General features: G+C 37.3%; 1 protein-coding gene across 2 annotated transcripts in view; it reads left to right on the top strand.

Moving 5' to 3' along the window:
• The window catches only part of POC5 (POC5 centriolar protein), a 37,530-nt gene that overhangs the window by 11,716 nt on the left and 4,981 nt on the right, over positions 1-20,833 (top strand). For both annotated transcript variants that reach the window (XM_070412208.1, XM_070412207.1), the window contains exons 5-11: positions 692-897; positions 2,561-2,737; positions 5,436-5,540; positions 7,126-7,305; positions 8,461-8,614; positions 15,352-15,584; positions 20,580-20,756. In XM_070412208.1, coding sequence (XP_070268309.1) covers positions 692-897; positions 2,561-2,737; positions 5,436-5,540; positions 7,126-7,305; positions 8,461-8,614; positions 15,352-15,584; positions 20,580-20,756 — 1,232 coding nt within the window. The remainder of the gene's footprint in view (positions 1-691; positions 898-2,560; positions 2,738-5,435; positions 5,541-7,125; positions 7,306-8,460; positions 8,615-15,351; positions 15,585-20,579; positions 20,757-20,833) is intronic.

Below are 20,833 nucleotides of genomic sequence, written 5' to 3'. Positions count from 1 at the left end.
TACACCTTGTATGGCAGGAGATGGGAGTGTGTGTGTGTGTGTGTGTGTGTGTGTGTGTGTGTATATATGTGTGTGTGTGTGTATATTATATAAAGTATATATATTTCTTACCTATATGTTGAGGGCAAACAGGGTATCTTATAGTTGAGTATCTGATAAATTAAATTACTAGTCTCTACTTATAGTGCTGACATTTAGTAGTATTAAAACTCATCCCAGTGTTCTAAATAAAGTAATAATAACCTTTATACAACCACTCTGACCTTGGTCAATTCCTTAACCCTTTCTGAACCTCAGTTTTGGAATCAGTAAAATGGAGATAATAGTATGTATTTCTTAGGGTAGCATGTATTATGAGAGCTAATCCTTATAACATTTTTATTATAGGAACATACAAAGCATTTAGAAAATGCTGATATGATGACACAGATAATAATAGTTTCAGCTCAGGCTGGAGCTGGATATATGAAGCATCTTTATTTGAGTATAGGAGGCATCTCGTGCAGATTAGTCCTAAATCAGTGATAATACTGAAATTTAAATTATCCAGATTAAGTACACTGAAAAGTCATTTCTCTGCATTTTTCTCAGCCTCTATAGTAACTGACATCTTCTAGCCTTCCAATATAAGTCCTCACCATTTTGGGTTGTTTTCAGTTTGCCTTAACCACTAAACTTTTTTTCATTCTAGGGTTATCACCAGTGTCATCACCAAGGAAGCCTTTTCACCCCGTCATGGATTTTTTCAGTTCAAATCTTTTAGGCGACTCTTCCACACCAGGGTCTAATTCTAGTCATCCAGGTATCCATGAAATAATTGTGGGCAATTCTGTTGTTTCTGAAGAAAACCTTCAAAAGGTGGAAAGTGTACTGGATCTTTGGAGTTCAGGTCTTAAGGTATTGTTGTTGGATTAGTATAATAGTTTTGCTCTTAATCCCAGTTTTTCTTTTCTTTAAAATAAAAGGTTCTTTTATACTTTAGTTTTAGATCCGTCCAATGTCTAAAATCTGTGCTTCTCCGTCTTTGATGTCCATATGAATCCCCCAGGAATCCTGTTGAACTTCAGCTTTTTATTCAGTTGTTTTTGAGGACCTGAGATTATGCATTTCTAACAATATCCCAGGTGATGCTGCTGGTTCAGAAAACATACTTTAAATAGCAAGGTTTTAAATAGCTGATGGGTCAGTCTACTGAATTTCTCAGATGTTCTGAAAGACTAACCCTGTATGTGACTGAGACACTCAATGAACCTTTACTATATTGTAGCTATGACTAATGAAAATGTCTCTATATGAAATACAAAATCCAATTTTAGCAATATGTATTCATTTTATAGCCATTCTTATAGCAACCACAATGTATAACTGATATCTCTATAAAAACAGATTTTTATTTTTAGTAATGTTAGTGGCCTTTAAGTAAAACAAAGAATTACAGAAATGGCAGAGAGCCTGGTCAGTTTGGCTCAGCAGTTGAGCGTCAACCCAGGAACCAAGAGGTTGCCAGTTTGATTCCTGGTCAGTGCACATGCCTGGGTGGTGGCTCTATCTCCAGTAGGGGTATATGCAGGAATAAGCCAATCACTGATGTTCCTCTCTCATTGATGTTTCTATCTCTCTCTCTCTTTTTCTCTGTCTCTAAAAATCAATAAAAACATTAAAAAAAAAAAAAAAAAGACTCGCTTTAAAAAAAATTTACCAAAAAAAAAAGTGGCAGGGTTTCTTTTTGCTATTTAAAATATAGTTGAGAAAATAACCATTTTTCTGAAAGATAGTTTGAGAAAACGAAGCTGAATATTCACATGCATAGAGAAATTATGGTCATGAGAGTTCTGGAGCATCTATATTTCTCTGTTATTTGAACTATAAATCCCAGATATAATCTTTTAGTATAGTTTCTACCATTTCCCTCATGGGACAGGTTTCATACTTCTTTTCATGGTGTAAGTCAACTGGAGTGGTGTACCACCAACCACTTAAATTGTTCTGTGTTCAGTTAACCATATTATCTGATTTTTGATAACATGATTATTTGGTCTTTTTATTTATGCCAATCAGTAGAGTGAAAAGGGATCAGACTTAGCAATTTGTTAAGGTAGCCATTGTGATAAATTATTTGGGGGAAGAAAGCATCAACTCCCATGGTTCCCACTGTCCACCTCTATCTAAATAACATCCAGTCCTATGGCTCACCCTAGCGCATGGCCCTACATTTCCTTTTTTCTAACCCATCTTAATATGGACATTTAAGTTCTTGAATAAACAAACTGTTTATTTAGTGAATTAATGAATAAAACCTGAAATTTTTTTAAATGACAATAAGATTTAATACAAAGTAACTTAAAATAAAAAAAATTCCTATCTTGAGTATGCTGAATATGAACCAAGAGGAGCTGTAACTGTTGAACTTGTAAATGTTTTCATTAGTGATTTTTTTAAAAATGGCTTTCATGTTGATTGCTTGTTCTGATTTTTTAAAAATGTTTCTTAATTTCGGTGTAATTTCAAGAAGCACTATTAAGGAACAAACTGCTTAGTTATCAGAATATTTCTTTTTCAGACAAACGTCATATCTGAACTAACTAAATGGAGACTAAATTTTATTGACTGGCACCGTATGGAAATGAAAAAAGAGAAAGATAAACATGCAGCACATTTAAAACAACTGTGCAACCAGATCAACAGCTTGAAGGAGCTGCAAAAAGCCTATGAAATTTCCATTGGGAGAAAAGATGAGGTGTTCTCTTTTATATTTCTTTTAACTGAGATTCAGTAAATGTCTTGCTAGATAATAAGTGTCAGGAAGTACACTGGTTGGTGTGGCTAAGTTGGTTAGAGCATAGTCTGGTGCACCAGAAGGTCATCCATTTGATTCCCAGTCAGGGTACATACCCAGGTTTTGGGTTCGATCCCCGGTCGGGGCAAGTGCAGAAGGCAACCAATAGATGTATCTCTCTCACATCTCTCTGCCCCTCACCCTCACTTTCCTTTTCTCTTCCTCTCTCCCTGTCTCCCTTTCTCCCTCTCTTCCTTTCTTTCTCCCTCCCTCTCTCTCCTTTCTCCCTTCTGCCCTAAGAGGCCAGGAAGTGTGTTTTTTTTAGGTCATGCAAGATACAAAGGGAAGATTACTTCAGAAACTGGTAGAAAAATAGGTGCATGGATATACAATTTATCTTCCTATTAAACATGCCATGGTCATGCCATTTTATCTTTGAGATAACTTCAATGTGCTTGGAGTTTTAAGAGTACATGCTAAATGTACATACTAATTTTTCCTTCCTAACTGCCCATAAGAGAACTTTAGGGAACCAGCATTAGCCACATTTTAAGCCATCTTTTAGGGGTTATTTTAAGTTTCTCACATTATATCTGTGATAAGTCTTTATTCACTGAAGAAGTCTGTTTTTTTATTGATAAACAGCACCTTTTATTTCACTTTCTGTTAGCCTGTTAAGAACTTGAAAGTAAGGTTCAGGTGCGTGCTAATTTTGTGCCTCCAGACAACACCTTGAACAAAGCAGGTGGGCAACAAATCAGTGGCTGCCCCCAGGGGGATGGTGGCTTTCTGAGAGAAGGGACTCAGCAAACACCTCAACTACTAGTCTGTAGATGTAGCACTCACTGTTTTAATTAACTGGATTAGGAGTCCAGTGTTTTTTTAAAATATATACTTTTCTTTTGGTATTGCAAGGTATGATATAAAATTGAACATTTTTCATAGTTTACTTTTTTAAATAGATATTAATATCAGTCATTTTCTCTATTATCCTCAAAACTCCATCTTAAGGCTTTTAATTTTAAAGTATCACACATAAAAAAAGAGTTGTACATATATGTCCAATTTTTTAAAACAAAGAAAGTGGATAGCCACCACCATACAACTTTAGAAAGAGAATATTAACAATATCTTAGAATGTGTGCCCTTTTCCACTTTTAAAAATTATTTAAAGAAACCAGAATAAATATCTCTCAGTAAATGTGCCCAATTTACAAAATTTCTTTTTGTGGCCATTTTTAGATAGACATTTCAGCTACTCGGTACTTTATAAGAGAGAGTATTGTCGCCCTAACCTGTTTGGCTCAGTGGATAGAGCATCAGCCTGCGGCCTGAAAGGTCCCAGGTTCGATTCCGGTCAAGGGCATGTACCTTAGTTGCAGGCACATCCCCAGTGGGGGGTGTGCAGGAGGCAGCTGATCGATGTTTCTCTCTCATCGATGTTTCTAACTCTCTATCCCTCTCCCTTCCTCTCTGTAAAAAAATCAATAAAGTATATATTTTTTAAAAAGAGAGAGAGATAGAGTATTGTCTTAGGATTTAAAAGCCTCCATAAATTTTTTTTAAAAGAACAAGAATAAGCCCAGCCATTGTGACTCAGTGTTTGAGCATGTACCCATGAGGAGGTTATGGTTCAATTCCTGATCAGGGCACATGCCCGGGTTGCTAACTCGGTCCCTAGTAGGAGTCATGCAGGAGGCAACCGGCCAGTGATTCTCTCTCATCAATGATGTTTCTATCCCTTCTCCCTCTCCCTTCCTCTCTCTGAAATTAATAAAAACATTTTAAAATATAATAATACATAAATAAAATAAAAGAATAACAACATTGAAGAAGTACATCATAGTATGACTATTTTCTTTTATGAGTTTTTGAATTCAGAAAAAAATTATTAAATAGTTATTGAGCCTGGCCAGCCAGCATGGTTCAGCATGACTCAGTGGTTGAGTGTTGACATATGAACCAGGAGGTCACGGTTCCATACTGGGGGTTGTTGGCTCGATCCCCTGCAGGAGGCATGCAGAAGTCAGCTGATGAATGATTCTCTCTCATCATTGATGTTCCTCTCTCTCTCTTTTTCAATCTGAAATCAATGAAAATATTTTTTAAATAAAACAGTTATTGAGAAACTTATAATCTAAGGTACTAAAGGTATTTAGAGCCTAGAAAGATATATAAAATCTGGCCTCTGCCCTCAAACCTAGTCAATAAAGACTTTTTGCATATGTAGCAAAACTTTCAAAGAATGCTTGTTTTTCTTGAATTAAATGTCAATCACCATACAGGGTAGGGCACAAGTAGGTTTAGGTGAAACACAGAGTTTATTCTTGTATTAATTTTTAATTATTGTATTATTTTCCATAGGAATAACTAAACCTACTTGTGTCCCACCCTGTATTAATTTTTATGTACATAAATTTCTTTTGGTGATTATCAAGATACACATAATGAGATTTCTTTCCTCTTTTGTTTCCCTTCATGTAGTGTATTCATGTGGAGAAGTGTTTTTGGTCTTTTTAAAGATAATAATGAAGTTAACTGGATGACTATAGTAGTGATCCATTGGTATTCTCTAGCACTTTTTGATATATGAGAAAAAACACTTTACTAGCAGCTGTTACTGTAACATCACAGTAACTGGCCTAGTTGCTGTTCACAGGTGATTTCCAGCTTGTCTCACGCCATAGGCAAGCAAAAGGAAAGGATGGAGCTGATGAGAACATTCTTCCACTGGCGGATTGGCCATGTCAAATCCAGACAGGATGTAAGTATAAAAACGAAAAGACGACTGACACACATTAGACTTCTGGATTCAGAATTGTTTAGGATCAAGTCAAAATGAATTTAAGGTTGCTCTCATTTCAAGGAATTTGATTTTGGTATGGTTTGGGAAAAAATACCTCATATTTTATAGATCTATTGATATATCATTTCCTTTGTCACAATAGGTTAGTAGGGATTATACCTAAATTACAAATGCCTTGGTAATGGAACCCCTTTAACAAATTTGACTCAGATACGATTATATGGAAAAAGAATTTACAGTCTTTAACATATCATATGGTTCCCATATTGTTTCTCCTTGTAAAATGCCTGAATGCATTCTCCTCAAAAAGAGGCAACACTATAGTTATACATTATAAAATTGTATAAATGTTCGTTGTGTAGACTTGCCTTAGAGTGAGAATTAAAGCCATGTCTGTGTAGCTTTTTAAAAATTATCCTTAGTTTGTACATAATTTAAATTTGAACATTGTTCATTTTAATTAAATAAGAGCTGAATCAATAATATCAGAGTACAGGCAAACTGAGAGAGAATAATAAGTTATTGTCTCAGAAGTGGAAAAGTATGAATATGTATATATCCTACAGGAAGACAGAGTATAAAGACTCAAGAGTATAGGAGGTGGATATATAAATATAGTTTTAATGTAATGCTCATGTGAGCCATCGACTGATCTCTGTGCATTAGTTCCAATAAATTAATATTAAATGTTAATATTTTAAAACAATATTTAGTATTAATAACATCAATATTTAATATTCCACTATCATGGAATAGGATTCCTCCTAATGCTTTCATTTTTTTATTAATCCCAATAGATCAATCTACATTAATCAGACTGAAAAGAGCTATTTAAAATATGAGTATTTAGACCATATTTTGAAAGTTATTTATCAAGTGACATAATGAGAATATGTTATGTTTTTATGTTAGCTGAAATAGTTGAGGCTGCCATCACTTTTTGAATAGCTTTTCAAACTTAAGAAGATTGAAAATTGGAACTACTTCTTCAAAAGAATTTAAATTCATTGATAAAAAGAATAGCATATGTTCCTGTTTGAATCAGTTTGGCACTATATATGATGAAAGTATGTAAATTAAATTAATCTTGCTTATGGTGGTGTCCACCAAGCTGAAGGGAAAACAATGCTATCTGAAGCCACAGTTACCTTTTTGCCTTCCAACCACTCTGTTGTCCTAGTCCTGGTTTCAGCTAAAGGGTCATGCAGATTCAGAACTAAGATGGCAAGTGGCAAGTTACTCATTTTCTTTCATTTGTTTTTTGTTGTTGTTTTTCCCCTAACTTAATTAGTTGCATAAAACAATGATGTGTAATGGATAAGAAAGAGCTTAGGCTCTAGAATGAGGCAAGGATGGCTTTTCCCTGTCTACTTGGGCAGGTTACTTAACCTCTATAAGCCTGTTCTCCTCTATGCACATAAGAGTAACTACACAGGATTAAATCATGTATGTACACTGCTCACCACTGTGTTAGGTTTCTTTTTATTACTGCCAGTGTATTTACCAGTGCACTGTGTTTTAAGGGTATAATACTTTCCTTTAGGCTTATGAAGGGAAACTAGCTGACCAGTACTTCCAGAGAAATTTACTGAAGAAAGTGTGGATAGGCTGGCATTCTACGGTGCAAAAGAAGTGGAAGGACGTGATGGAGCGAGCTTGTCAAGCAAGAGCTGAAGAAGTTTGTGTCCAAATTTCCAATGATTATGAAAACAAAGTTGCTGTGGTAAAACTTCTATTTTTTAATTTGTTTTTACTTTCCTTTAGTAGAAATAAACAAGATGGGTAGCATCACTCACTGTTACATTATAGTTAGGCAGAGTGACCCATTTAATGCAGTGTATCTTCAAATGAGACTATGTGACTATTTGGGGAAGAACAACACTAATGAGTCAGATTTACAGACTTATTTATTCTTTAAAAGTTATAACTCTGGCCTCCAAACTTACATTGGAACTCTTGTGTGTACATGTGTCTTGACAATGTAAATCACTCATAGATCCTTATATCTCTTAAAGCATGCTTTCTTATACTTCTTTTGGCTTTTATTTAGCCAAGAATAGAGACCAAAACCAAAAATGTTTATCCTCTTGTTAATTTAAATAAACTTTATTCATATAAGGTTGATTTAAAGCAGTTGGATACAAATTGGAATTATTTTCCCATTGACTTCTAATAATAAAATTAACGTTTCCATGGGAAAACATTTGAGACTCAAAATGAAATAAAAACTATTGAAGAATGCAGTAGGCCTCTTGAAATAAAATACTAAAAGGAAAAAATATTTCATTATTATAGTACAAAGTTCTTACTGTTAAAAATCAGTATCATAATACAAACAATTTTCTGCAATTGAAAATGACATGCAAAAAATGGAGTTCCTTTAGATTTCGTCTATGGAAAAATGTGTTGCAACTAATATCACTTTGCACTTTAAATTCTATAGTATCATTTAGTTTTTTAAAATGCTGTTAATATTACAGGCACTTAGTTATTTTTTTTCCTAAAAGAGTGAGGGCTGTCTGTGGCTCTTAATGTATTTTGTTTAATATTCTACATAAAAGATTTATGGTAAGAAATGGTATATCTTTTTGTATAATTAAAACACATCAGCAACCTTCAGTGGGACTGGTATACAATTCCCCTTGTTTGAACCTTGACTTTATAATTAGAAATGGAAATGGTTTGTTGAAAGACACTAAAAGTAAGATGCACCGTTTAAAATAAAGTGAGACACATAGCAGAAGAGGCATGTGGCAAAGTGTTTTTAGTACCTGTATTTCACCTAAAAATACTTCACAGTGTAAGTCTACTTTTTAACAATAAATAATATCCTTCCTTGTATTACAACCCTTTTTAAAAAAAATTCACCTTATTTTAGTTATCTGGAGCTTTGGAAAATGCAAAAGCTGAGATCCAAAGAATGCAACATGAAAAAGAGCACTTTGAAGATTCCATGAAGAAAGCTTTCATGCGGGGGGTGTGTGCATTAAACCTTGAAGCCATGACAATGTTTCAAAACAGAAATGATGCAGGTTAGTGTTTTACTTAAGAGTTTCTGCCTACTTTCAAAAAGAATTTGAGATTTCAGTAATTAGTGTGGTCTATAGTACTAATTTTCTGCAACAGATACGTCTCATCCAAGTACTGTATTTTATTTTTAATATATATGTATTTTTTTAATTAATTTCAGAGAAGGGAGAGGGAGAATCATTAATTGGCTGCCTCCTGCATGCCCCCTACTGGGGATCGGGCCTGCAACCCAGGCATGTGCCCTTGACTGGAATTGAACCCGGGACCCTTGAGCCTACAGGCCGACGCTCTATCCACTGAGCAAAACCAGCTGGGGCCAGGCACTATATTTTTAACTTCATAGTATCATATCCAGTTTTAAATCTATCATGAAAATTCACTACTCAGGGTTACTTAAACTCTTAAGTATATAGGCTCAGAGTTACAACAATGCTTTGACTGTATAATGCCTTTAAGTGCAAAATTTCTATTTTTATCTTTTCCTAAGTAGCTAGTTTCCTTGGACTATTTTGTTGATTAAATATTTCTTATCTAGTCATGGTTTTCCATTTTTAAAAATTGCTTGTTTTCCAATTTAAGAGAAACCACAATTAAAACTCATTTCCAAAAGTTATAAATATAGATCTGTCTATAGAAATAAAAAATTAGAAAATTATTTCAAGGGAAGGAGAAACCAAGATGGCGGCATAGGTAAACACCGGAAATTGCTGCCTCCCACAACCACTTCAAAAATACAACTAAAAGACAAAACGGACATCATCCAGAACTACAGGAAGGCTGGCTGAGTGGAAATTCTACAACTAGAAGGAAAGAGAAAAGCACACTGAGACTCAGAGGAGGTGCGGAAGTAAAGTGCAGAGGTACGGAGGCGCACGCGGCAAGGGCTGGCAACTGAGGATGCGGCTGTCTTTTTGAATCAGGAGGGAGTCACAAGCCCCCGACTGCTCTGAACTCCAGTTCCGGGAAGTCTCTGGGGACCCAGACTCATACGGGGAGAAACTGGACTGGCAGCAGGCAGAACTCGGAACTCTAGGGCAGCTTTCTCTCAGAGGTGCTTGCAGCGATTACCAGGACACTGAGACTCAGGGCCTCTTAGGGCAGGGCTGAGGATCAGCCATAGCTGCTTGCTCTGCCCTGTTGATTCCCTGAGACCCTGCCCCACCCAAGCTGCGGCAGAGGCTTTTGCATATGAATGCCCTGGCCCTTTGCAATCTGAAAATTACCTAACAAACGGTAGCTGGGCCAGACAGACCCAGAACTTCCAAGAGAAGGCCCAAGGTCCCACAGCAGCTTGCATTGCTTCACAGCTGGGCCTCATCTGGGCACCTCCAAACCCCAAACAAGGAAGGGGAATCTGCAGATCTCTTTGTAGCTCCTGCTGGGTAGCCTCAGGCAGAGGCTAAATTAGCACCTCCTTAGATCCAAGAGCCAGTGTACCCAGTGGTCAGAGTGGGACCATCCAGATTACAACTCCTCAGATCCATAAGGGACACACTCAGAGGGCAGACTCAGTGAGCACCAAAGCCCCACTGAAGCAAGTCTTGCCCCATAAGGGTGTCTTCAGCACAGCAGTTCTCCCACTGCAGACACAGCTGATTCTCACAGCCAATTGGCCTGGAGGTCAATTCCTCCCAGTGATACCAACAACAATCAAGGCTTAACTACAACAAGACACCCTGACTGGTTTGGCTCAGTGGATAGAGCGTTGGCTTGCAGACTGAAGGGTCCCAGGTTCGATTCCAGCCAAGAGCATGTACCTCGGTTGCGGGCACATCCCCAATGGGGGCTGTGCAGGAGGCAGCTGATCGATGTGTCTCTCTCATTGATGTTTCTAGCTCTCTATCCATCTCCCTTCCTCTCTGTAAAAGATCAATAAAATATATTAAAAAAAAACAAAAACAAACAAGACTGTGCACAAAGCCCACAAAGGGATGCACCAATCGTGTCCACCTCAGGTAATTGGGGAGGCTGAGCCACTGGGCCCTGTAGGACACCTAGCACACAAAGCCACTCTATCAACACAGGGAAGCATAAAAAATGCGGAGACAAAGAAACAGGTCACAAATGACAGAAATGGAGGAAAGCAAACTACTGGATATAAAGTTCAAAACCACGGTTATAAGGTTTTTCAAGGATTTTCTAGAAACCACCGATAAATTTAGTGAGACCCTGGAGGCTATGAAAAAAGACCAACTAGAAATTAAGCATACACTGACTGAAATAAAGAATAATATACAGAGATCCAACAGCAGACAAGAGGATCCCAAGAATCAAGTCAAAGATTTGAAATACGAAGAAGCAAAAATACCCAACCAGAAAAGCAAAAAGAATCCAAAAATATGAAGATAGTGTAAGGAGCCTCTGGGACAACTTCAAGTGCACCAACATCCGAATTATAGGGGTGCCAGAAGAAGAGAGAGAGCAAGATATTGAAAACCTATTTGAAGAAATAATGACAGAAAACTTCCCCTACCTGGTGAAAGAAATAGACTTACAAGTCCAGGATGCGCAGAGAACCCCAAACAAAAGGAATCCAAAGAGGACCACACCAAGACACATCATAATTAAAATGCCAAGGGCAAAAGACAAAGAGAGAATCTTAAAAGCAGCAAGAGAAAAACAGTCAGTTACCTACAAGGGAGTACCCATACGACTGTCAGCTGATTTCTCAACAGAAACTATGCAGGCCAGAAGGAAGTGGCAAGAAATATTCAAAGTGATGAATACCAAGAACCTACAACCAAGATTACTTTACCCAGCAAAGCTATCATTCAGAATTGAAGGTCAGATAAAGAGCTTCACAGATAAGAAAAAGCTAAAGGAGTTCATCACCACCAAACCAGTATTATATGAAATGCTGAAGGGTATTCTTTAAGAAGAGGAAGAAGAAAAAAGTAACGATAAAAATTATGAACAGCAAATACACATCTATCAACAAGTGAATCTAAAAATCAAGTGAATAAAACATCTGATGAACAGAGTAAACTGGTGAATATAATAGAACCAGGGGCATAGAAAGGGAGTGGACTGACAGTTCTTGGGGAGAAAGGGGTGTGGGGGATGCAGGAAGAGACTGGACAAAAATCATACACCTATGGATGAGGACAGTGGGAGGGGTAAGGGCAGAGGGTGGGGTGAGAACTGGGTGGAGGAGAGCTATGGGGGGAAAAAAGAGGAACAACTGTAATAATCTGAACAATAAAGATTTAATTTTTTAAAAAAAAGAAAAATCCATGTATTGGCTCGAATCTGAGTTGTTTGTGTCAGTTTCATGAACATGGCTTGGAAGAGCACATGTCAAGAGTCCTTTGCCACCAATTTGCAATGAGGCCTAGTTTCCTTATTGGGCTTTGGTTTTCTTCTCTGAACAAACAGGATAATATAAACCTTTTTTACCTTATTTAGCTTAATAGATTCTTTTGAAATACACTTTTTAAAAAGACTGTAGTAATTATAGCATAACTATCATCTTACATGCTACAGTATTTTTTATTTTACAGTGGCTTTTTAAAAATATATTTTTTTATTGATTTCAGAGAGGAAGGGAGAGAGAGAGAGAGATAGAAACATCGATGAGAGAAAAATCGTTGATCAACTATCTTCTGCATGCCCCACACTGGGGATCAAGCCTGCAACCCGGGCATATACCCTGACCTGGAATCGAACCGTGATCTCCTGGTTCATAGGTTGACGCTCAACCACTAAGCCATGCCAGCTGGACATTACTCTAGTCTTAATTCATTCAAGTCAGCCTCCCATGTTTCATGTGAAACACGAACATTTTGCAGTATTCCCTGATAGTAAATCCTATCCAAGACTCATGGTTAACTTACCCATGAGGCAGTTTCATTTTGTAACGTCATTAACATGATTTCATTCCAGTGAATAACTTCTCTGTGTTTCATTTTAAAACATCAACAAACTTTTATTATATAAACTGTGCATGTTGTGGGTGACAGTGAATTAAAGCAAATGGTTTTCTCTCTGAAACAGTTGGGGTGTATGGCCCATATGTAGGTTAGAAACACAGAATTATAGATTATCAAGGCTAAATAGTTTATCTTGCTGATACCCCAAAGTGTGCTTAATTTCTCTAATAAATGGCCTTTTAATTGAGTATCAATGCTGAAAACAAACTCACCACCCCCAATAATAGACTAGTCTGCTTTTAGTTATAATTATTAGCAAGTTATATGTATTAAATTGAAGAATTTAATTATCTACTCAGAAGAGATATTAGGTTCCACATTAGAACTTCTTGCATTTAATTACAAGAAATCTGTTTTTCATAACATACTTATGCACATGAATTGACTTAGGACAGAATGTTTTGCCACCTTTATAAATTGATCATCTTAAATTTTAAATTTGAATACAGCTATGTCTCCTACAGGCAAACATCCATAACAGGATTTGAAGAAAATGTATTCTGATAATTACCCAACATGATTTGTTTTGCTCCTGTTGCTTTTACATCCACCATCTTCTGCAGCTAGAGCCAAGTTCTGGGAACCCAATGGTTTTGAGTGGCCTTGTGCTATGTTTGAGGGATAAAGATACCAGGAATAATAAGACACAGTAAGCTGGGGGAGCTACCAAAGGCAAAGTTCACTGTGATCTAATGCTGGATTTGCTCTGTGATATTTAGGTTTTGTGGCATTTTAATAACAGCTATTAGTTCTCACAAGAAAAAAATTAGAACTAGCCCCCTTTCTTCCCTTAAAACAATTGCTTTTTTAAATGTAGTTTTTAATAATGCAATGTTCCTATTGTATCTGTCTTGTTAGAAAAAAACTAGTATTTGATTTTCTTTTTATTTGTCCTGATTTTTTGCTATCATCTGCAGTGTATCTCATGTTGTGCAATATCCTAAATCTTATAGATTGTAAGTTAGAAGTTTCTATGAAGAAGGCAAAGTGCCTGGCCATAGTGACTCAGTGGTTGAGCATCGACCCATGAATCAGGAGGTCACGGTTCAATTCCCGGTCGGGCGGGGCACATGCCCAGGTTGTGGGCTGGATCCCCCATGGGGGGCGTGTAGGAGGCAGCCAATCAATGATTTTCTTTCATCGTTGCTGTTTCTATCTCCCTCTTCCTTCCTCTCTGAAATCAATAAAAATATATTTTAAAAAGAGAAGGCAAAGTGTGACAATAAAAATGGCCTTTAAAATTATACCTGCCAATTTTCAAAGCAATTTTAGGAAGAGTAGAAAAATACTTAACAATTGAAAAAATTTATCCCAGTTAAAGCAAGGATAATTATTAATACTTACAAACTGCATACTCCACCCAGGTAAGGGAGACTGGGTCATCTGTCTCTCTTTCAGGGAGCCCCTTGGCCAGACCTGACCTGTGTACTGGTCCCACATCTGATATGAAGTCTGCCACCCACCTAAAAACAGATAGTCAGAATCACTTTCTATCAAAAGCATGTTAAAACTCAGTATGTGTATGTGTTGATTTCAAAGCAAAAGCAGTATTTTATATTGAATTAGCCCCTTTCATCAAATGATTTCAAAGGATACATGCAATATAGTCCTCATTAAACTTTGTTAATCAAAGTTTATATTTTTTATATAAATTTAGTATAAGAAAAGGACTTACACAAAAGCCTGTATTTCTAGATGGAAAGAGGACAACACAGAAAACTATTTAAACATAGGGTTACATACTCCATTCAGACATTCTGAAAACCCTCACCCTTTCTTTGGTATCACAAAAATATGGTTTTAAGTAGAAATTTTAACCAAATTCTAATATTGGGATGGAAAAAATCTAAAACAGAACCCTTAGATGCCCTGCCCGGTTTGGCTCAGTAGATAGTGTTGCCTGCGGACCAAAAGGTCCCAGGTTCAATTCCACTTAAAGGCGTGTACCTTCGTTGTTGGCACCTCCTGGCCCGGGCCCTGGTCGGGGCTCATGCAGGAGGCAACCAGTCAATGTGTTTTTCTCACATTGATGTTTATGTCTTTCCCTCTCTCTTCCACTCTCCCTAAAAAAATAAAAAAAATTCAGTGGAAATATATCCTTGGGTGAGGATTAACAAAATAAAATAGGACCGTTAGTCCTAGCTTCTCTAGAAAATGAGGTTATTCACTCCTTTGATCTAAGGTTAAGGTTCAGTTTTAAGAGAAAGTTACTATATGTGTGTCACTAAAATCAGTTAAGTGTGCAAATATGCTCTTAATTCATGACTCAAATAATCCACCTGCAAGAGCTCATTTCTTTTACAGTGTCAAGATTTACTTATTGATTTATTATTTATTTGCTGAAAAATCAATAAAAATACACTATTTTTGTTAGGAGAGGAGCAGTGGAAGGAAATGAGAGGGTATGTTGATATCACAAAATTATTCTAAAGATCTAAATATCAGGACATTTATCAGGATCGTTGCATAAATTAACACAAAAGGACATAAATCCTCAGTGTGACCTTATTATTTTAATGGTTGTGAGGTCCCACCTGAGTACAGAATTTATCTTTTTCTTTTAAGTAAGAGCAAATCATTCATTTGCTTTCACAAGTTGAAGGAAGTGATTTGAAGTCTTCAGTAGTTAATGCTGACATTAATCAGTTAACAGTGACAAACTATTAACTAAACATGTATAGAATATATGACAAAATTGTACACATTTCTGTACAAATTTGTAGCTATTATATATTAAAATTGTTGGGAGACAAAAGTAATCTTAACTCGGAAGAATGTAAATGGAAATAACTTGTGATTTTTACGGCTAGACTTCACAAATAGTAAGAAGGAAGAGTATGGTCCTGTTCATCTGGATCCTTCGGCTCCGATACCCTCAGGAGCCGCCCCAGCACCGTCCTCAGCAGCAGCAGCCATGGGAGTGGCCAGCACTGCTGCCTTTCCCTCTGCCACGTCCATCACCTCTGCGGGGACTGCTTCCGCCTCCTGTGTGTCTGCTCCTCTTGGTGCAGGGTCCACGGCTCCCACTGCGTCAGGAGAAACGGTCAGTGCAGGGCACGCAGGTGCCGGGGTTAGGAAAGGGTTCCCAACTTGTGGGCATGTTGGATATTCTGAACTCAGAACATACTTTCTCATGGATAAAAAAGCCTTTAGGCCAAGTCATAGAAAATATTTCATACACAAAGTAAGTAAAACATTAATTTGTAAGTTCTGTAGAAAGTTCTACTACAGTAGTGATAATTGAACAAAAATAACTTTTTCATTTTACATTTTTCAAAAACTATTCAGGAAAAGTAGATTTTAGAGTTGGTTTGGTTTTCTTTGTTTTTAATTTTGAAGAAAACTCATGGGTATGTTCAAGGATTTAGTAGGTTAATGGCTCTTTTGTATATTTTCTGTTCAACTACAGCCTTCCCTTTTCCTGGATAGACATTATCATTAACACTACAACTCTGTAGTAACTCCATCTTGATGTGATTAGATCTTAATGTTTAATTCATAATTAGAATGAAGATAGGAGCAGTTTTTCCTAGAGTCACCATTAGAGAAGTGCTTAGAGGGGGAGAGCATTGTCTGGGGATGGAGTAATTGTGTGAGAATTGACCGGAAGTAGAATTGATCTTGCTATTAATGTGGAAGAGGTACAGACAGAGCACAGCATGGTTCTGACTCCTCCGCCTCTTGGTGTTAAACCTGTACTTTTCGGTGTCTCTCAAGAGAGAAAGGTATAGGGATACAAGTCAGACTTATCAGACTCACCTCTGTAGGGCTTTTTTTCTTTTTACACTTTTCTCTTCCCTCCTCTAACTTGGCACACAGGCATGTGTAGTTCTGTGAAGGTCTCAGTGGTTTTGATTTACTTGTCTCCCTCTTCTTCCCCACCTGAGAGGAAAGATGATGGCAGAATAGGTTTTAGGTCTGACAGTCCCCCTCGCAGGCCATCAGAGGGTGCCACTGCACAGAGTCAACCAGACAATTGGTCATCTTCAGTATTCCAGCTGACTTCACTTCTGCCTTTTAGGAACTATTAACTTTAGGGGAAAGTAATTTGAGATCTGCTATTTATCATATTTTCTCTTGATTCAAAGAAGTTTTTTAAAACTTGAAATTTGAAATGTGATCCTATACAGATGATCTCATTTAAATAAACAGTGTTTATTTAAATTTCTGGTTTCTCATTCATGTTGCATATTCAGATAATACACAAAAGAACTAGATTTTTCAAAATTCCCTTCTTAAAATATGACTACACCATTTATAATCTGCATTTATATATAAATCTGAAAATGCATAGGAAAAACTGAATAAGTGTACTTACCACCCTTTTTGTTACTGATTTTTGAAAACAATTGGATCACCTGAGATAATTTTAAGTCTCTGAAACTTGAAAACACAATATGTATTGTGTAGACAGCTCTTCTCCATCCCTCCAACTACATCCTACTTTTCTGAAACAGGTGCACATTCAATTTCATTCACACAAGGACAACCTTTAGGGCTAGGGTGAGAGGAGAATCACAAGTAAACCAATCTAAGTGTAATACAAATTTTGTCCATATATAATTATAATAGTCAGATTCACCTCAATGTGTCTTTCTTGGTTTTAAAAAGAACCATAATAACAAAAGTAGGATTTACAGTTGTTCGTATGGAAAATAATACAATAATTAATTAATAATAATACAAGAATAAACTTTTTCACATATTCCACACTGTAAACCTACTTAGGCCCGACCCTGTATATTAGTTAGATAGCTTACCTAATGTGAAACCATCATTGTCAGGAACAGGAAAAGAAGACTTGTGATCCAGGCCTGGTGATCTTTCCACTTTAATCACAGAAGCTTCCTGTGAACATTCAAAACTTTTTCCAGTCTTCCTCAGTACTTCCAGTAGCTAAAGGAAGGTGTGTGCAGAAAGTAAACTGTACAGATTTGGGAAAACAAATAACTGGAGAAAGGAGGATTACCATTCTAGTGAAATAATATCTTCATTTGTAAAATTCTTTCCTTTCTGCGCATGTCCTCAATATCTTCTATAATAATAAAAGTGTAATATGCTAATTAGACGACAGCTGGACGTCATTCTGGACGTCCTTCCGGACGAAGCTGCAGCAGGGGGGTGAGGCAGAGGCGGTTAGGGGTGATTAGGCAGGCAGGCGAGCAGTTAGGAGTGATCAGGCAAGCAGACGACTGGTTAGGGGCAATCAGGCAGGCAGAGTGGTTAGGGGTGATTGGGCAGGCAGGCAGAGTGGTTAGGGGTGATCGGGCAGGCAGGCAGAGTGGTTAGGGGCAATCAGGCAGGCAGGCAGAGTGGTTAGGGGTGATCGAGCAGGCAGGCAGAGTGGTTAGGGGTGATCGGGCAGGCAGGCAGAGTAGTTAGGGGCAATCAGTCAGGCAGGCAGAGTGGTTAGGGGCAATCATGCAGGCAGGCAACATGGTTAGGGGCAATCAGGCAGGCAGGCAGGCAAGCAGTTAGGAGCCAGCGTTCCTGAATTGCGAGAGGGATGTCTGACTGCCGGTTTAGGCCCGTGGGAATCCCTGCGGGATCGGGCCTAAACTGGCAGTCAGAATCCCCCTAGGGGTCCCGGATTGCAAGAGGGTGCAGGCCAGGCTGAGAGACACCCTCCCCTCCCTACCCCTCATGCACAAATTTTGTGCACCAGGCCTCTAGTGTTAAATAAAATGTAAGAATTTCATGGTGGGAAACAATTTTCAAAAAACATTTGGCAAGTTATACAAGCAAATATATTGCAGTTCATGAGGTTGGACAATAGATGGCACTTAACTTTTTCTAACTCCATTTGGAATAATTAAGGGATTTTAGTTTGATTTTTAAGCTATTTAGTAAAGTGTGTCTTCTCACTTTCTCTTCATCTGAATGAAAATGAAAGGGTATCATTAGGCAGTTGGTGCTGCTTTCCCATTTTATAAATGAGGAAATTGAGGCTTAGAGAGAGTAACTTGCCTGAGGAGACAGTAACAAAAGTAGAATATGTCAGTTCTCTTTCTTTTATTATTCTTTTTGTTTTTGCCCAGCTAATGTAATTAGTTGACAGTGGGGGGAAATGAGTACACATATGTATTACCCCTGATATAAATATAATTTTTTTATACATGCCTTTTATCCAGCAGTAAGCAACAAAATCTATAAAAGCTACCATTACTTTAGGATCTGATCATTGCATTTTTTTGCAATATATTCTGTAGAAATAACTCTTAAAAGAAAAGGAGTCCATTTCCACAAAAATTTGCTATATATACTAGTAAAAGAACTGAGATAATTAGATAAACTAGTTTGTTGGTATTAAAATCTCTCAAAATTGTAGCAATTCTCTATTCGTGGGAAAAAAGTATACTAAGAAATCAATAAGAAAAAAGGTAGGACACAAAAGTATTTGTAATAATGATATTAATTATGCATAAGAACAAAAGAGTTCATAAAACAGATGAATGGTTGCCAGGGGTTAGGAGTAGTGGGGGCAGAGGGATGGATATGACTAAAGGGTAGCATGAGGTACATCTTTATGGTGATGGAATAGTTCTTTGTCTTCATTGCCAAATCTACACATGTAATCTATAGATATAAAAGCCTAAGTGTCCATCTGACCATCCGACTGGTAACTATGATGCGCACTGACCACCAGGGGCTGCTACGACGCGCACTGGCCATTTAAAAATAAACAGCATCACGGACCTGGCGCCGACAAACCAACACTCAGCTTCCCCCAAGTGGGACACAGGCCCCACCACCACACCGGAGCAACACCCCACCAAATCACAGCCAATACTGCCAAGACCCCATGGCACAAAATGCGGCCCACAGCCCAGCCCGGCCCGGAAATGGTCGCTGTGGGTGCCGGGTAATGACATCATGTAACAACGCCCGGCTTCCTCTCCCTAGCAACTAACCTTGCAGTTTCTTCAGCCCAGGAACCTGACTTGCTTTATATCCAGGTGCAAACATTTTACAGTTTAACCAAATGTTTGTTAAGCATTTTCCCGTGCCTCATCTCATTTGATCCTCACAGAAGTCCTGGAGTAGGTAGATACGAGACATGGTAGAACCCTATTTTCTTTTCATTAGCCGGAAAACAGAGATTTAGAAAGTTTAGAAACTTGACCCAACTGAAAAGAAGTAAGAAATGGTGGACGTTGAAAATGACTTCAAGTTTTCTCACTGTGCAGAATATAGTCAAACACTGCTACAGTTAAATATTTTACCCTTTGTTCTCCCTGTGTGATCTACAATAATAATCTGCTTCATGTTGATATTTACTGCTGTGTTGCTGACAATTACCTGAAAGAGAAACTGGGGTGCTTCACTGGGCTGGAAAAAGTTTAGCTAAATCAGAAAGCAGGTCTAATTAAGCAAGTTTATTCTATATATATAAAAGGCTAAGTTGACTCATGCATGCACAATACATATAAAGCTCTCACTGGCACCAGTCGCACGTATGTGTTTCGATCTGTGATTGTCGATCGTGAATTTGGTTGACACTTTTATTATAGAGAAAGGGCAAATAACAATATTAAAATATTTCTTCTAATTAATTTCCTTTCAATGCACGAATCCGTGCACTGGGTCACTAGTAAAGTGATATAGATCTATACCCAGGCATTATACCAATGTCAGCCTCCTGGTTTTGATGTCATAATTATGTAAAATGTAATCATTTCCAGAAACTGGGTGCAGAATACACAGGCTCTCTCTACATTGTCTTTATAACTTCCTATAAATTTATAAGTATTTCTAAAAAACAGTTTTTTTTAAAGTTGGTGAAGTCCTATAAAATAGTTGGCATACCAAAGTTAAAGGGATGCTCTGCAGTGCTCAGTTTTATGTTGTGATTTTTGTCTCATTGTTTGAAGTTTTTATTTTTTTCCATGTTTTAAGTTTTTATTTTTTTCATGTTAAAGTTAATTGAATATACAATTATTTTAAGTGCCTATGTATTTTCTTCATAAGTTATAGAACCAAAAGTACTATAATTTTGCCATGGATTTTCTACCAACTAAATATTTCTTTGCTCTTTTAGTATGTACCCAGAGTTGTGACATCTGCACAACAGAAAGCTGGAAGAACAATTACAGCCCGGATCACAGGGAGATCTGATTTTGCTTCAAAAAGCAGAATTAGTAGCAGTTTATCTATAATGGGAGTTTCTCCTCCCATGAGTTCAGTTGTTGTGGAAAAACATCATCCAGTCACAGTGGTGAGTGCACATTTTGACCTTTTGTCAAAATCTATGTCCTGAAATTTATAGACCAATAAACACTTAAATGACATGCT

Source organism: Myotis yumanensis, unplaced genomic scaffold, assembly GCF_028538775.1.
Source record: "Myotis yumanensis isolate MYYU_CA2020_CCGP unplaced genomic scaffold, mMyoYum1.0.hap1 SCAF_4, whole genome shotgun sequence".
Classification (NCBI taxonomy): domain Eukaryota; kingdom Metazoa; phylum Chordata; class Mammalia; order Chiroptera; family Vespertilionidae; genus Myotis; species Myotis yumanensis.
Note: the sequence above shows the minus strand (reverse complement) of the source record. Positions and strands in the feature narration are given on the sequence as shown.